The sequence below is a fragment of the Nipponia nippon genome, unplaced genomic scaffold (assembly GCF_047370975.1).
Source record: "Nipponia nippon isolate SJK-2023a ecotype South Korea unplaced genomic scaffold, ASM4737097v1 scaffold_1, whole genome shotgun sequence".
NCBI lineage: Eukaryota > Metazoa > Chordata > Aves > Pelecaniformes > Threskiornithidae > Nipponia > Nipponia nippon.
Genome location: NW_028262290.1, coordinates 123,842,653 through 123,858,616, shown reverse-complemented (window position 1 = coordinate 123,858,616; position 15,964 = coordinate 123,842,653). Strand labels below are relative to the sequence as shown.

General features: G+C 38.3%; 1 protein-coding gene across 7 annotated transcripts in view; it reads right to left on the bottom strand.

Annotated features, from left to right (window-relative positions):
• The window catches only part of SLC4A7 (solute carrier family 4 member 7), a 100,472-nt gene that overhangs the window by 66,928 nt on the left and 17,580 nt on the right, over window positions 1-15,964 (bottom strand). Inside the window, exon 1 of one of the 7 annotated variants that reach the window (XM_009466433.2) lies at window positions 6,153-6,290. The exons of the other annotated variants lie outside the window; for them this stretch is intronic. Within the exon in view, the coding sequence (XP_009464708.1) occupies window positions 6,153-6,188 (36 nt within the window). The 5' untranslated portion in view covers window positions 6,189-6,290. Of the gene's footprint in view, window positions 1-6,152; window positions 6,291-15,964 lie in introns of those variants that run through there. 7 annotated transcript variants of the gene reach the window in all.

Here is a 15,964-nt window from a genome sequence, read left to right as displayed (position 1 = left end):
TGAGAGAAAACTCTTTTTAGTTGCTGAATCAAAACACATTCCCATTCTAGTTCTCTCTTTTACTTTCTCAACTTTTTACACACATAACCAAAGAGAGGTGGGATTGTTTAAAACTCATCAACTTCCCTTTCTTAGGCACAGAAAATGACTTCACCTTAGAGCAAGCATTCCTCTGCAGTTTACCATCCATTTCATGTCAAACTTTGCGTACAATAATCCCACAGTGGCCCAAAAAACAGTTGATGAAGACCAGCCAAAGTAAAATTTAAGACTAGTTTGGAATGTATGTAACTTCTCCTTTCAGTCAAGAGACAGAACAATTGAGAAGAGAAAAAAACAACGCAAGCAGCAACCAAGGTGCCCCAGAGAGAGATTAAGCCTCCACCTTTGGTTTGCTTTTTCACAAGGAGATGGTAATTCATAAAACCAGAACAAATCTAAGAGTACTTCAAAGAAAAAAAACTCCCAAAATCCTAGTACATTGTATTAAAATACACTAAGGATACTTCTTCCTAACACCAAATTTGTGGATACTCACAAACGTATTGTAGAAACACCCTTGCAGTAAAACCTTAGTATTCAGCCAGAGGTGCCTACACATACTACAACGTGCCTTCTCAGCCTTCCAACTTTCCCCAGCATGAAAATGAAACCCCTTTAACTGTTGCCGACCAGACAAGACTTTCAAAAACTATTTGCCCTAGCAGAATCCCAGTAGGATTCCTCCTGCCACCTCCGATTTTCAAATGTTTTTTCTCAGTTCAGAAGAGAGTAATTCCCCTTTCACTGCAGACAAACAAGTATCCAGAAATTGTTTATACTTATTTACCTTCTCAAACATTTGTGTTCGCTTAGTACAGTACACTTTTCATATCTGAAATATGAACGCTACATGTTTTTTTTTAAAAGTAGTATTTAAAAAAAGTCAATCCTAAATTGCATCAATCATTAAGGAAAGCGCTCAAGTTTGCAAGAATCAAACTGTCAACCTCCAGCAGCATGTGTTAGTTACTGTCTAGTGGACTGGCACAAATATGATGCACAGAATATTAAATCTAAAGGAAATTTTCCACTGTCATCTGTACAAGCGCTTCCCACCATGCAACTCACCTAACCTTATGCAGTCACATACACATGACAGACATCAGATGGGCGCGCTGCCAAAGCGCATTACTGAATAACCACTTCCAAGAGATACAACTTGCTACCAACACATTTTTAAGGTACTTGAAATGCAGTTCAATCAATTCATTCTGGTGATAGACAGCGATCATACAAATGGCTGATACAGTTAACTGTAAACCTTTGAAATGTAAGAGTAATACAGTAATCACGTTGAGATAATTTGAGCTCAACATTTAAAACCATTACTTAGCTAAGTCAATATTCATACACTCCATTTACGTCCCCTCAGCCCAAAGTTCTTGGGGCACTACTTGCAGCACCGGAGGAGATAGCACTAGTGTTCATGGGAATAAGTAAGGGCACAGGAGAGGACACAAACAAGAAACCCACCGCCACCACCACCCCCCAAAAAAAAAAAAAAATTACATTGCCACTTTCACGCTACAAAGAACTTTCACTGCAGCATTTATTCAAGTAGATGCAAATGCTGAAAAAAACAAAACAAAACAAAAAAAACAAACGGGGGGGGGTGTAGGTGTGTTCATATCTATTTTTTTCCCTTATACATCTGTCCCTGGCCAAGAGTTTAAAACTTCTAATTTTGATATTCATCTACTACAACTACCTACACCATCACAGTGAACATACATATTGCTCTGTGACTGTAATTATATCCCATCCTCTCTGGCTTTAAAAGAGGGCAAATACTTCCCCCCTCCTTCCCACAAGAACCCATGGATACGTCTCTGCCTTTGTAGAGATACCAGATCTGGCAGATGGGATTTAGCTCTTAGGCTGGAATGTGGCACCAACAAACCATTCTTCTCAAAACATGAGCAGACACTGCTTACATACCCAACTGGTAAACCCATATAGCATGGTACTGTAGATTTATATACCAAGATCAAATGAATATTTTTTGCACAGTGCATTTTGCTCTTTGTACTTCGCTCTTCATTCTTTCATCATCAGTATACAGGAGCAGTTAAGCTGGATCAAGCCATCCATCCAATCCAGGATGCTGTCTCCAAGAGGATACAACAGCAGCAGCCTACAGCAAATTCCCAATAAACTTACAAATCAGTGCAAACAGAAATCAAAACGGTGGCTTGACCTAGATCTAGGAAGCATAGTCAAAGTAGTATTTTTGTTCTATCATCAGCCCTCACACTTTGTTGAATCTGCATTCAGACGACAGATATGATAGCCATCAAGGCTCCACTAACAAAAAAGTAAAATTAAATAAAGAAAAATTACCAATATTGCTCTGCTTGAAAAATAAAAATTTAGCTAGAAAAAGAAATTAAAACCTTGATTTTGACTACACATCTCAAAGATAACTAAAGAGGAACTACAAAACCTGATTTTGCAACAGTTTTCCAGATGTGTATGCACATATATAAAATATTTTTTAAATTACCTGTTTTTACAAATAGATATACACACAAACTCATTTGTTTTGTCACAAAGGTACTGAAATACATTGTTCAGAATAATTATGAACCAGTAGAGTAATTCACAATTCATTTTCACAGCAACATTTCCCAAGTGGTTTGTTTCAGAAGACTGCATTTTTATTCTAAGCACACATAATACTCCATGTAGTCAGAAAACAAAATACAGAATGCACATACAGCCTCTTCCCTATCCATTCAGTCTCCCAGAACTGCAAGCTAATAAGCACCGATACGGGGGGGGGGGGGGGGGGGGGCGGGGGTCCAACAAGCCCAGTGTTATCTCCTAATTTTGTAGGGCTACAAGCCTACCAGTGACAGCAACCCTGGAAGCGATAAGAAAAGAAACCAAAAAATTAGTGTATTTGTTAATGCCATCTGTGACTACTGTATGCGGAGTTCAATGACAATCGTTCTACCTCTGGCAATCATCAGCACTAGGTCTATACCATAGGTCTCCCACTGCAACCCAGGCAGAGCATCAAGTAGCCTTAGTTAGGAGTGAGCAGATTAGGCAGGGCTTTTTGACATGGTTCACCTGCAGGAATGACTAACAGCAGCACTTGGTAAGTTCTAAATATATTGTTTTACTTCTCTGTCAGATTGATTCTGCTTTTAAACCAGAGGTAAGATGAGCCTATGGTGTGCAGGAGGGCAGGCATCTCCGGTTGCTGCCTCCTTGAAGGACAGCCAGGATATGAAAAAAATCAAAGTTCTTTCTAAATAGTAGTAAGTAAAGGTATTATTCAGCCTATTAAACAGTCTTTAGCTGAATTGCACAAGTGGTCCTGTAAATGCATTTGACGTACGTTCTTTGGGCACAGCATTGCTCTACACAGCAATACTGTATCTACAGAAGTTGCCAAAGTGATGAAACACTACCAGTCCTAAATCAAGCACATCAACCTAACAACCAAGGGGAAATGCACCAAATATAAATGGACCCTGTCTCATTTTGTCAGCACACAATTTTTAGCTGGCCTTGCCCTCTAAATATATATCAATGAGAGCAAAATTAATAATAATTCACAAAGAGAACACTTGCCAGTTTTAAAATAGGACGTGTACCATATTGATGAGTTCCCCCTTGGTCGTATTTGCTATGGTCTCATTTGCACAGGAACAGCTGCTTTCCAGATTTTTTTTTCCTACTACCATAGCAGTAGGTATTGCTCGAGCACTACAGGAAAGACTCCAGTACAGCTCAAGGGTTTTGGTGTCGCCCCTCCCTCCCCCCGCTTTTCTTGCAAATTTTATCTGTGGTTATACAACTACTATTTTACACAACTATCCTCACATGTAAATGAAGATCCCTCCTAATCAAAGCCATACTCAGAGCCTCACAGGAAGGTCTGACGCTTAGATTTCAGTAAGACCATAGCTATAACGAAAGAGGTTAGGAATACTTAGAGAAGTTTTTCTAGCCTACTAATCCTCTAATTAACTGCTCAGCTTACCCTACTAAATACGTCTGACCAATCTGCTTCTAGAAGACTTACAAAAAACACAGGAGCTATACAAACCTTCAGTTTGGACAAATATGTCCAATAGACATCAACAGACTTCAGTAAGACTCTCCAGAACTTGCATTTTACTTTTACTTTTCCTTTTCCAAAACTGTATGTGGAGGACAGAAAAGAAAGAAATGTATGTGTGCTAATAATAATAAAAAATAAATTAAAAAAAAAACCAAACAAAAAAAAATAAAGCCCCCAAAACCCACACCACACAACAACAAAAAAACCCCCACATCACACTTTTGGAAAAAAGCCATTCTAAACATGTTAATGTTTTGCTTCCTGAACAGTTGAACATTTAATGTTTACAAATAATTTTATTTCAGTGGTTCTAGCAGGCATTAGTCTGGCCACTGTCACATTGAGCGCCATAACCTGCAAAACAAGCCATGTCCCAGACAAATCAGACACTAGTCTTTGGACAGTAAACACGAAGTGCTTGCATTAATCTGAACACAGAATTAAATTGGGAGAAAAAGAAACATAAACATTGACAAGAGACCGGTCACAGTAGCCACTGGCCGTCATCTACAGCACACCACAGCAATTTGTCAAAAAAAAACTGGGTTAGAACAAACACAAGAAAAAGGGATGGCTTGATTAATATTAAGGAATTACTAAAATGCAAGAGAACATTCGATTAAAGTTAGAAGCCTCTTTGAATTCAACCCAAGTGTTCTGCACGCCAGAAAATCTACCACCATGCATAAAGTTAGCAAATAATGTCACCAATCCAACACAAGATATCAAGTTGCATATCTAACATTATAGTAGTCATTTTACAAAGTTGCATTTTATCACTGCCTCACAGCACTAAATTTCATTCAAAAATTCATAGCTCCATTTACTTCAATTTCTAAAATTACAGTTAAAAAAAAAATAATCAGTTTCCCAATAGCCAAACTGAAGTTTCTCTAAATTTTAAGGCATAACACTGTAATGAGTGGAGCATATAGTTTATACATTGCACTGCTTCATTCAAACGTGAACAGTCTTGTGACTATAGTATGCACAGTAGTAGAATCTTTATAACTAGTCACCTCTGATCTTTGCCTAGTCTTCTAGGCATATGCGTGCCTGCGAAGAGTTCTGTGTCCAGAGCTGAAGGCAGCACCCCCATCGAAATCAAAAATCAATCGCTGTACTACAGAGACCCTAACAAACAAGACCACTGCAATCAGATGCATTTTAATATGTCTAAATGAAACTCTTCTTATGCTCACAAAAGGAAATAGAAAATTTAGTGGCCATCTTATAAAAGTTATATAAAACAATTCAGGGGTCTTCAAAGCTTTACAGCTTAGGAAAATTCCATCCCGTAGATTTTAGTTTCCAGGGAACTCTAAAGTAGTAATCTCTATTACAATATCAATTACAGCATCCCACTGCATTGCAGTTAAATGGCAGTGATAAAGACTACCCGTACACGAGCTAAGCAACAGCTTGTAACACTAATACTAGAGTTCACTGCTTCATTGTAGAAATCCCCGCAAGCGGAGTTTTGTGGCTATGCCACTGAAGTCCGAAGAAAACAAACACTACCTCCATGAACATTTTACCTCAGTTACACAGCTCATTAAGTTCACTTTTTCTTTGTCATAAGGAACAATCAATAGGCTATTTCAAGATGCTTTACCAGAAACTTCTCTGCTATACTTGTACAAAATTACTCAAAGCCACAGCTGATAACCTTCAAATTAAGAAAGGCTGACTCAAAATAATGCAAATGAAAAAAAAAAAAAAAAAAACCTCCCAAAACCACAACACTCAACCACTCTCAAAATCTGGCAGTATACTCTTGTTATCGTAAAAGAATATTTTCTTTCTGGATCAAGCTAGTTCCTATGATTAAGCAATTCTAACTACACAGAAAATATCTTCCCTAATACAGAAATCTCTGCTTCAAGTATTATTTTTATCACCAGATCTTTTGAAAATTTCATCCAAAACCAGTGAGTCTAAGGTAGCGCACCATTCTGAAAGACAGTTGCTAAATATCACTTGCACCAAAGCACATTCGAACCATTATTAAGTTATATAGCTGCTATTTACATACAGGTTGCATTTTCTTTCCTGGACGAGCTTCTTCCATGCTGATGCGCAGGACCGGAGAATGCCCTTGTACGAGACCCTGTAACGAACCTCCCAAGAGATCAGAGACTGCGCATACATGACTGCTTTAGCTCGCTCAGTCTGACACAGATGTACTCCGGGAAATTGCTCCCCAGCCCCGCAGCCAATCGCTACCTCGCGAGCCTCTCATCTCCCAGGCCACTGATTGCAGCTACCGCAGGGTCGCACAAGAGCAGAATGGGCGAGACGGCATGCCTTCAATTCCAGCTCAGAGAATACCAAAAAAGGAACTGAAACGGAGTTTGAGACTTAACATTTTCTGCATCAACAGCAGCTAAGAACAGCTCCAAGGTTATATTTTTGTTCTGATCCAAGACTTCATTAGCACTATAAAATGAAAGCACATTTGTACCTCGGGTCCCAGAAAAGAACAACCCAGAAGTCAAACATCTGCTAAGTGTGTTTATAGCTGTAATACCGACCTTTCACTGAATACTCATTCCAAAGCAGGATTTTTTGACATAAGCCATATATTCTTGTTCAGCAAAATAAACCAGGGTTTACTAAAAAAAATGCTCGTGTTTTAGGTTTTTTTTTTTTTTCCTATTGAAGAGCTAAAAAAGCCATGCTGTTAGCTGCAATTAATTTCATGTCTCCTCCCAGAGTAAGATGGCTCTCTTTCAGGTATGATATGAGTAGCTATACTTTTTCCTTGCTTAAGCCAACCTTAGAAAAATGCAACCTCCACTCCAGCAGACCAAATTCAGAGCTTCATTTCACTCTTCCCCTCCTCATCAGTAACATACCTTAATCTCCTTGTCCCATGATGTAACGCATAGGAAAACTGGCTCTTTAAGGCATTATCCATAACTTAACCTTCATGACATGACACTGCCTTCCTTGTTCTTTTTTCTTCTTTCATTCCTACTTCTTGGATGACGAGAACTCTAGTAATGAAGCTGGACTGGTGCCACCCCAACCAACGAACAACTTGGACAAAACAAAACAAATAACGTACTGTTCACAAACTTGGGGCAAATACCACCAGCCAATGAAACATACTGTGCAACTGTGAAGATGGTATTTATCACCTAGTAGTTCAGGAATCAGCAGACCACATTCAGTTCCCCTCACTGCCTTTCTCAGTCCAGAAAATTCTCTAACCGTAGACTAATAAAAGTATTCTCAGATAGTGCTGACAAGAGAGTTTAAAAGTAGTTTGTTTCCACTCTGTAAATAGATGTTCACTCTAACATGTGCGTGAATCTTTTCACTTCCAAGCTATTGGAGGCCTCTCTGTTGCTATATGTAAATGACTGTAAACTAAATGACTCATATAGCAAGAACAAACTTAAACAAAAATATCGGATACCCTAACTCTTAGTGACCTCTTCTCAAGTGAGCATCCTAAACCAAACTTATTCTTTTCCTAATGCAGAGCACAGATTCATACAGTTCTTCAGCTACTCAGATGAATACCGGAACAGCTATGCTGAATTGTGTTCTGGTGGCTCTCCCGCACTGTAATGCGGTCTTCCTTAGCATAAATACGTACTAGAAGTACTTCAATTTCTAAAAGTACAAAAGCTGGTTTGTTTAGGTCAGGGGTGGGTGTGTGTGTGAAGGGGGAAGAGGCTGTCTATTCCTTTGGGATAGAAGGGGGTGCAGGCCTGGGAATCACACTGATTTTTTTATTTCTTTTTATAAGTTTTGGAAAGAATACTTACTTGGTTTGGAAACTTAAAAAAAAAAAAAATAAAAAGCCGCTCTGAAGCAGTTTATTGAAATCTCTTTCTACTCTGTAGTCAACCAATTCCTAGTTAACAGTCACTCAGTCTTGGGGGAAAAAAAAAAAACAAAAAAAAACCACACACACCAAAAAACCCACTCACAAGCTTTCTTCATTTAAAAAAAAAAAAAAAAAGGAAAGAAAGAAAGAAAGCAAAGACCTTGTGCATGTACAGCCAAGCTGAAAAATGTAATATCCTAAAATATAAACAAGCTTTTTTTTCAAACAGATGGAAGTTTTTGTCTTTTAAGTTCCATACCAAAATACTTTGTGGATAAACATCTGCTCTTACCTAAGAATAAATACAAGGGAAAAGCTTCACATTAGATTCAAAACAACGCAGCAACTTCAAACTGCAACTGTCTCAACATGCTTAACTACAGAAGTATTCTAAAACAAACTGTAGGCAAATATATTCAAAATTATCACATCCTTGAACATGTTCAGTGACAACACTGTGAGAACTCAGAGCAAAATTATTTGTGCTGCAGCAATATTTCAATCATATGCTTGATGCTGCAATAGAATCTTTATGAAGTGAATGAGGGCTTTTTTTTTTTAAGAAAAATAAAAATAAACAGAAGTAGCTATCATGAAACATACAATTCGTCCATCAATCTCTCCTTCTTAATTTTCACTTTTATAACCCTTCAAGTTCCACTTATTTGAGCTTATCTCTAGCTATAAAGGCACTTTTTTGGAAAGGCAGGTAAAAAAAAAAAAATATTTATCTGTTCTCCAGACAGAAAAGAAAGATTTCATCTGAGCTCTTAGCAAAACTTCTCATCTTTTGACAAGCGATATATAGCCCATGATTTCCTTGTAAGCAGTACAGGTAACTAAATTGGACTAATTCCAAAACCTCTGTTAGCCATGGGGTGGAATGCAGAAACATTTACAATGTATCAGAAGAGTAATTTTCATGTCACTTGTTATGACTGGTTTCTGGATCAATCTGTAAAAATATCCCCTATCACATCTTAACAGCAACACTAGCGTTAACACACCAGCAAGCTGCATATGTTACCATAGCCACAACCTCTTCTTTCCTATCCTCCAAATCTTGCTCTTAAAACGAGAGAGCAGTTATGATCCCAGTCTATCACGAAGTGGCAGTAAACTGCCTGATTGCAGGGTCTGCAGAGTCTCTAGCAGGTAGAGCTGCGCTTTATCTGCCATTCCGAGATGGCAAGACATGAGCACATTTTTATTTAAAGTAGCTGCGATGAGCAGGACTGTGCCCTCAGCAGGATTTACCACATGAGCTCAAGCCCAGAGCTATCAGCCTAGTATAGGAACACAAGGAAACCAAGTGCTCGTTCGCTTGCAAAGAGACCATACTGACATACCTACACACCTAGCTCTGCAAACTGATAGATCTGGTATGAGGTTTCTGTTGATACTTTAAAAACCTGCTGGGGGTGGGGGGGTGGGTGTTAGAGTTGCATCCGTAATCCAAACTCAACACTTCCTTATATGAACAAATTATGCGAAATGAACATGACAGCCTTTTCTAACGTTGCAGCCCAAAAAAACCACCCCAGTTCACTGCCACCTTTCTTCATGTAGCTGAAAGGATAGCATCTATCAAACTCAAAGCACCTCTCTTTAGAAAATAATATAAAAAGCATGAAATACTTACCCATGAGACAATAAGACAATACTTCTAAATAAGACTTTATTTTGGATTGGGGCAGGGGATGGCAGCCCAGCTCACGGGGGAGCCAGGAAAGGAGGCAAGGTGCTAGGGGATTATGATGCAGGAGCAAGCTGTATGACACAAACTCTCTAATGTTAGTATGCCAAATACCACTACAGATGGTTTTGTTCAGCTTCTTATTAAATGGGAACCAACTAACTCACGTTAAGAAGAACAGCTTCCTACAAGTTTTCTATTACACATAAATTAAATATAAGCTATTCCTCTAAGGAGACGTTATTCCCTTCGCAAGGGAAACACAGAAACCTTCGTAGGCAGTGGCTCAGCATTTAATGAAACACAACCATCCATAAAAACCAAGAGTTTGACTGCCTACAAGTATTTTTCAGAATACAATTTCCACATAAGAGCTAGTTCCCAAGAGGTACATCTGCACAGCATGCTTCAGCTCACTTCAGTTTGTATTAGCACGTACACATGGAATTGAGCGTTTGCAAAAAAAGAAAAGGGGGGGGGGGGCGGGGGGGAAGAAAGATAGATAAGATAGATACATAGATGTATTCTGTGCAAATATTCTCTGGTGTATTGCCCCAGTAGCGGACTCTTGGGTTTCTCAGGGCATTGCAGGACAGCTGTCACAAGCCACCAGGACGCTGGGAGTGAGCATGAGGCGGATTGTTAGTTTGAGTCCTCCTGACATTACACAATTACACATCATCCTGAGAGCTGCATACTTATTCTCTAGAGAGGATACCACTGAAATTTGTAATCTGAATCGTCACCAACAGCAAGATTATTATGGACTCTTATTGTATAGACTACTTCATTAATCACCCTGCAATCCTGATTTGGATACATTGATGAAGCAGAAAAACAAAAGATGCGTGTAAAGTTTTAGAGTACTTATTTCTGGACTCAAAAACTTCCCTCAGTAGAGATAGATGGAAGAAATTCACCATGTTCAAACAGAACACTACGAAGAATTTCACATCAACATGTATGAGCATGTGGCTATCATGCGAACAGCACTGAGCTAGGCTGGGGGGGTGGGGGTGGGAGGGGTGTTGGGTGATTTGATTTGTTGGGGGTTTTTTGGGGTGGTTTGGTTGGGATTTTTTTTTTTTTTTTGGCAGAAGAACGAGGATGCTTTCTGAATTCAAAGCTGCTCACTCTACAACTACAACATATCCCTCATCGCTTGTTTTTACCTAAATTCATCTCCAGGCATTTTGGCAGCATTTTTGAGACATATTCTAATTTTTCTTTATTCTGAAGAAGGCTTAGATCACTGTGCAAGCTCACAAGAACTATAAACCAGGGCTGTTTCAACATTATTAAGGCCACCTAACCAAGGCCATATGTTTAAATGTACGCTTGTACAAATACTTAACATTCATCTCCTAGAAGTGAACAGCTAATGACTCCAGATATGAAGCGGTATAATACGGGGCAGATAAAATTATCTGGTTTGTACTGACATTATTTGAAGTATAGGCACACAAAAGCCTTTCCCTGACAGCAGATCCTCAGGAGGAAAAAAAAAAGGAAAATGAAAACAAAAAAAACACCAGAGGGGTGGGGTAGAAAGGAAGAGTCAAATTATCCAATTACCCAGTTAGGACAGACTCTCCAAATACAACCAAACCAAGCAACACCCACACAGAAGAGTTCCTTGACAAGAATATCAAACAGCAACAGCTGATAAATACAAAATTTGCTCTTTCAGTGAATGCTGTAATTTTTGAATGATTATTCACCTACATGTCTGTCTCTTCATAGAAAAGTGAAAGATCATGAATCTCACCAACTCACATGAATTCAAGGCTTAACTCTTCACCTTCAGCTTTCCTGTCTCTCGAATTCTCATCTGTTCATGTAATTGCACCCCAGTCAAATCAAGCATCTGTGTAATAATTTACCAACAACACGTTTACTCTTACAGTGAAGAAAAATTACCACCTACAAATCAAAGCTCAGCAAACTCTAACAGGAAGGTAAGGCAACATTTCCAACATCAGGAGCAGGACTGAGACAGCAGGAGGTATCAGCGCTCCACTGGCCCACAACATTTCTTAAAAAAGAAGGCAGGCAGAATGGAAGTAAAACTCTGGGCCTGCTCATGACCACTGCAATTTCAACAAGGGCAGACTTTCATCATAAACTTTTAACTTTCCAAGTGGTGTAACATACAGGATTTCAGGCACTGTTGTATGCAGATCATTTTAATACAAAATACATTCCACAAATCACATCTCCCAAGTTATGCTGAATAACTTCAAAACAGCCGAAATCCACATTTATCATGAATACCAGTCAGACCATTACCACTGTTACATGCTGAATGTCAACTAGTTACCAGTGTATTAGCAAGCCTCTACCATGATAAATTCACAACTACCAAAAAAACGAGTTCTAGCAATCCACATGTATTTTATTAATAAGGCAGACAGTAACAGAAAGCTGCAATTCCCAATTTGTGCCAGTTCTGGCAATCATCTGAACCAACAACATACTGGATCAGGAAACTGATCTGGCAATAAAATCACGCAGACAATATTTTACCACTTCAGCTCCGACACCACTCATTACTGGTGAGGTGCAAGCGGTGCACAGAGCGGGTGAGGCTGCTGAGCCCAGAGTAGGAAGGGCAGGACCATGGGGCAACTCTAGCAGAGACAGACTTGGACTGTAGTGGAGCCACACTTCAATGCTGCAGCTTCACATCTCAGCTTGGGTAAAATCAACAGCTTGGAGAAATGGAGAGAGACTGCTCATGCAACTTCCCCTTCTTCTCACAATATTCTGACTAGACATTATAACATGTCTTACATTAGATCTGATGCTTTTCTGATCACAGAGTAAACCTGTAACTCCCTTAACATTCATTTCAGAAAACTAAGTTTCAGTTTGGTTCTTGGGTGTTTTTTGAGGTTTTTGTTTGTTGTTTGCCAGCTTCACAAGTTGCAGCAGCTTATGGGAAAGGAGTCACGACAGAGGGGGAATGACAGTTCCCCTTCAGAGACCAGGACCTAATTAGTCCAGCTCAGCCTTAGCATGAAGCCATATCTTAAGACATGTACTTTCTTGCTGAAATTTCTTCCATTTTCCTCTTGCAATTCTAAAGCACAACAAAATATCTTAAAAATCTGAAATAACCTTTATAAGTGAAGATCTTGCTAGACAAAAAAACTGTCAGAACTAGGAGCCAGCCCAAGATCCTTCAGAAAGATCACTGAAGGGACATTTAAAAGGGGATCCACTTCTATTTCTTATTTGCCTTGTCTAACATCATTTGAACCTATACAGCTGAGATCCTTTTGTTTCTGTTTAAAGAGAGAAAGCAGCTGATTTTCTGATATACTAAGAAATGCAGTGTTTTTGCTGTGTCTCACTAGGAGGTTCTGGGAGACATCAGTTTAAAAGGTGCTGATTCTAACACAACAGATTCGTGCATGCCATCGTACATGGTACTTATTTTACAAGAAAGTTCAACTGACAAAACGCAAGGGGAAAATCCGACAGAGATCTAAAAGTTAGCCAAAAAGAAAACCTACCTCTTTTGTAACTACTGCATCCTTTGTCTCAAGAACAACTCCTGAAAGATTTTTTTTTACTACTTTTATTACATTTTTTCCTTTTGTGAATAACCACATAAAAGACAATCTACAACACAGCACTTCTAAGAAAGATGCATGCATTTCTCTTTTGAAGAGGAAAAACTAATGCTGTAGGACTCTTACTGCAAACTTATTACTTGAGGGGCTATTTAGTAAAAAAAGTTGAATGCATCCAACATGCAGCAGGCAAATTAGATACTCTTGATTTAACACTTAGAATTCTCTACTTCAGAGAGCACTAACATTTGAGTTTGCAAGGGAGTTCTAACTGGCCAACAACTGCTAAAAAGGGTGCTCTCTGAAAAGGTTACCCAAACCATTCAGAGGCATTTTTTTATCATTTTGGAATAAGCAACAGAAGTTACCTGTCTTCCTAACATAGCCACAGTCAGACTGCAGTTCCATGCAGCTTAATCTGAACACTGCCATCCAGTAGCACGAATACAAGCTCAAGGAAAGATTGATTTTAAGTCAAATTAGAGCACACACGACAAGGAATTTAGACAGGCTTTTGGCTTTCACATTGACTTCTGGAAGACAGACAATGATCTTGCCTTGCATAAAGTCCACCCATAAAAATTCTACCACCATGATTTTCTTGTAAGGCAAATTTGAACTTGTAGAGCAAGCTTACACCAGACCCATGCTCCCTGAGATGCAACCACGGCTATTTTGACCAGCCCTAGGAACTCTAAAGCTGGCTTCAATATATCAAGTCGTGCCCCAAGACACAAACTCTCCTCCTGCATTCTCTACCTGAACTTGAAAAGAGACGCAATAGCTTTAAGATGGCCTTATGAACATAACTGATCCCATTAAAAGACAGAAAACTAAAATGCTGTGTTGAATATACAGTAAACCAAACATTAAGACAGATACATAAAATACATCATCCAGACTGGAGACCTAAGCAAAAGACCTTCCAGCAATATGAATCAAATATGCTATACCCAATGGCTACAAGAACTTTATCTTAACATTTGTAATTCAGGATTTGTAATGCAAGAGTTGATGCTGATCTAGACAATGGCAACTGCATCTGGCAGCCAACTGAATTATCTACAAATATCAGATAAGGGAAAATAGAGAAAGAAGAAGAAAAAAAAAAAAAAAAAAAAGCATGACACTTCTAATGATTTAGAAACCAAGTCTCCAGAATAAGTATGTCTTTCTGATACTATCAAATCTGTAGAGAAGCCATCTGCTCATAATCCAAGACTTGCTTTTACTGTGACATATAAAATAGGAACAACTACAGTTTATAGTCCTGAGGATGTGTTACTATATCAAATTTATGCAATCAGATATCTTAATCATATACGCATTAACATAACTTTGAGTGTTTAACTGGGTTTTTTTTTGAGGGGGGAAGAACATCTTCACTAGAAGACTTTTAGCAACCAAACCAAAGTGGCAATATTGAAACAATCCCACCTACAGCTAAAAGCAACATGTAAAGAAATATTCAAATAGGAAGAATTTGAATATACTTGTCCTCTAGACAACTCCCCATGTTTCTAATGATAAAAGTTTTCATTTGCCTAGATTGTATATATATTATAAGCATACCCATCCCTTTTTTCCAGTGGTACTTCGCTTAAGTCAGGGCGTGCACAAAGAAATTAGCCTAGCCACCAAATTATTTGCTATTACTCACATTTCTTCACAGGACTAACTCTACAGAAAACATCAACTGCCTGTACACCAGGCTGGAAACGTATCACTGAAGAGCGTGATGTAAAAATCTCCTACATACAGAACAAACAGAATCAAACTGACTTATACTGCACGCTAACCTTAATGAAATGAAATCGTATTTGAATGATGGTAAGGCACTCAACTTTGGTAGAAAATGGTACTTTTTATTGAAATTCGAATAAAATTTTCTATTTGGGGCAGTATGACATATAGCTTTTGGTGATTTTAAAATCAATTTCAGCACTTGTGACTGAGATGTAATTAATTTGAATAAAAGCAGTAATTTCGTATCCAATTTTAACAACCTTTTACAGACTTCTTCAAAAACAGTGGTTTCCAAAAGATCTGTCTTTAAAATTTGAATCAGTTTTCATTTTTGATTATCAAAATCAACACTAGCAGAAGCACTATTTTTATATATATATATAAATAAAATATATGTATGTTTTTACATATATATAGAAAAAGCAAAATCATTCAAGCATAGCGAGACAAATAAATGCATAATTTAAAATATTTATAACTAGGTTAACTGTCTAATGAAAGCTATTTATGATGTCTGAGGCGTCATTGACAGGGTCTCAAAGAAAGGGTAAGGCACCCTGTTCTCACTGGAACAGAACAACTGTGCCAAAAGGAAGCTCTCCCGGTTACAGGAAGACTGTACCATAGTTCAGTTTAGAATTACAACATTCATACCAGGACACTAGGGGGAACCTAGTCCACTTCAAAAAAATCACTCGTACACGCTGATTATTATTAACCCCAAATTTTCACTCATGGACAAGTTATTTAGATATATGAGTGAAGATAACTTACTTTTTTCAGACCACTGAGGTCGTAATGCTTAAACACTTGAAATTTAGTCATACAGACTATGTAAATGGGAAAAAACATGGAATTCTGATAAACTCAGAAAGGAAGCTATTGCACAATAATACAGAGCACAACCATCATGCTCTCTGTTTTTATGGTTCTTCCAGTCTTTTCTGTTGAAGAAAATTATCAAGCTGCATACTCAAATACCAACC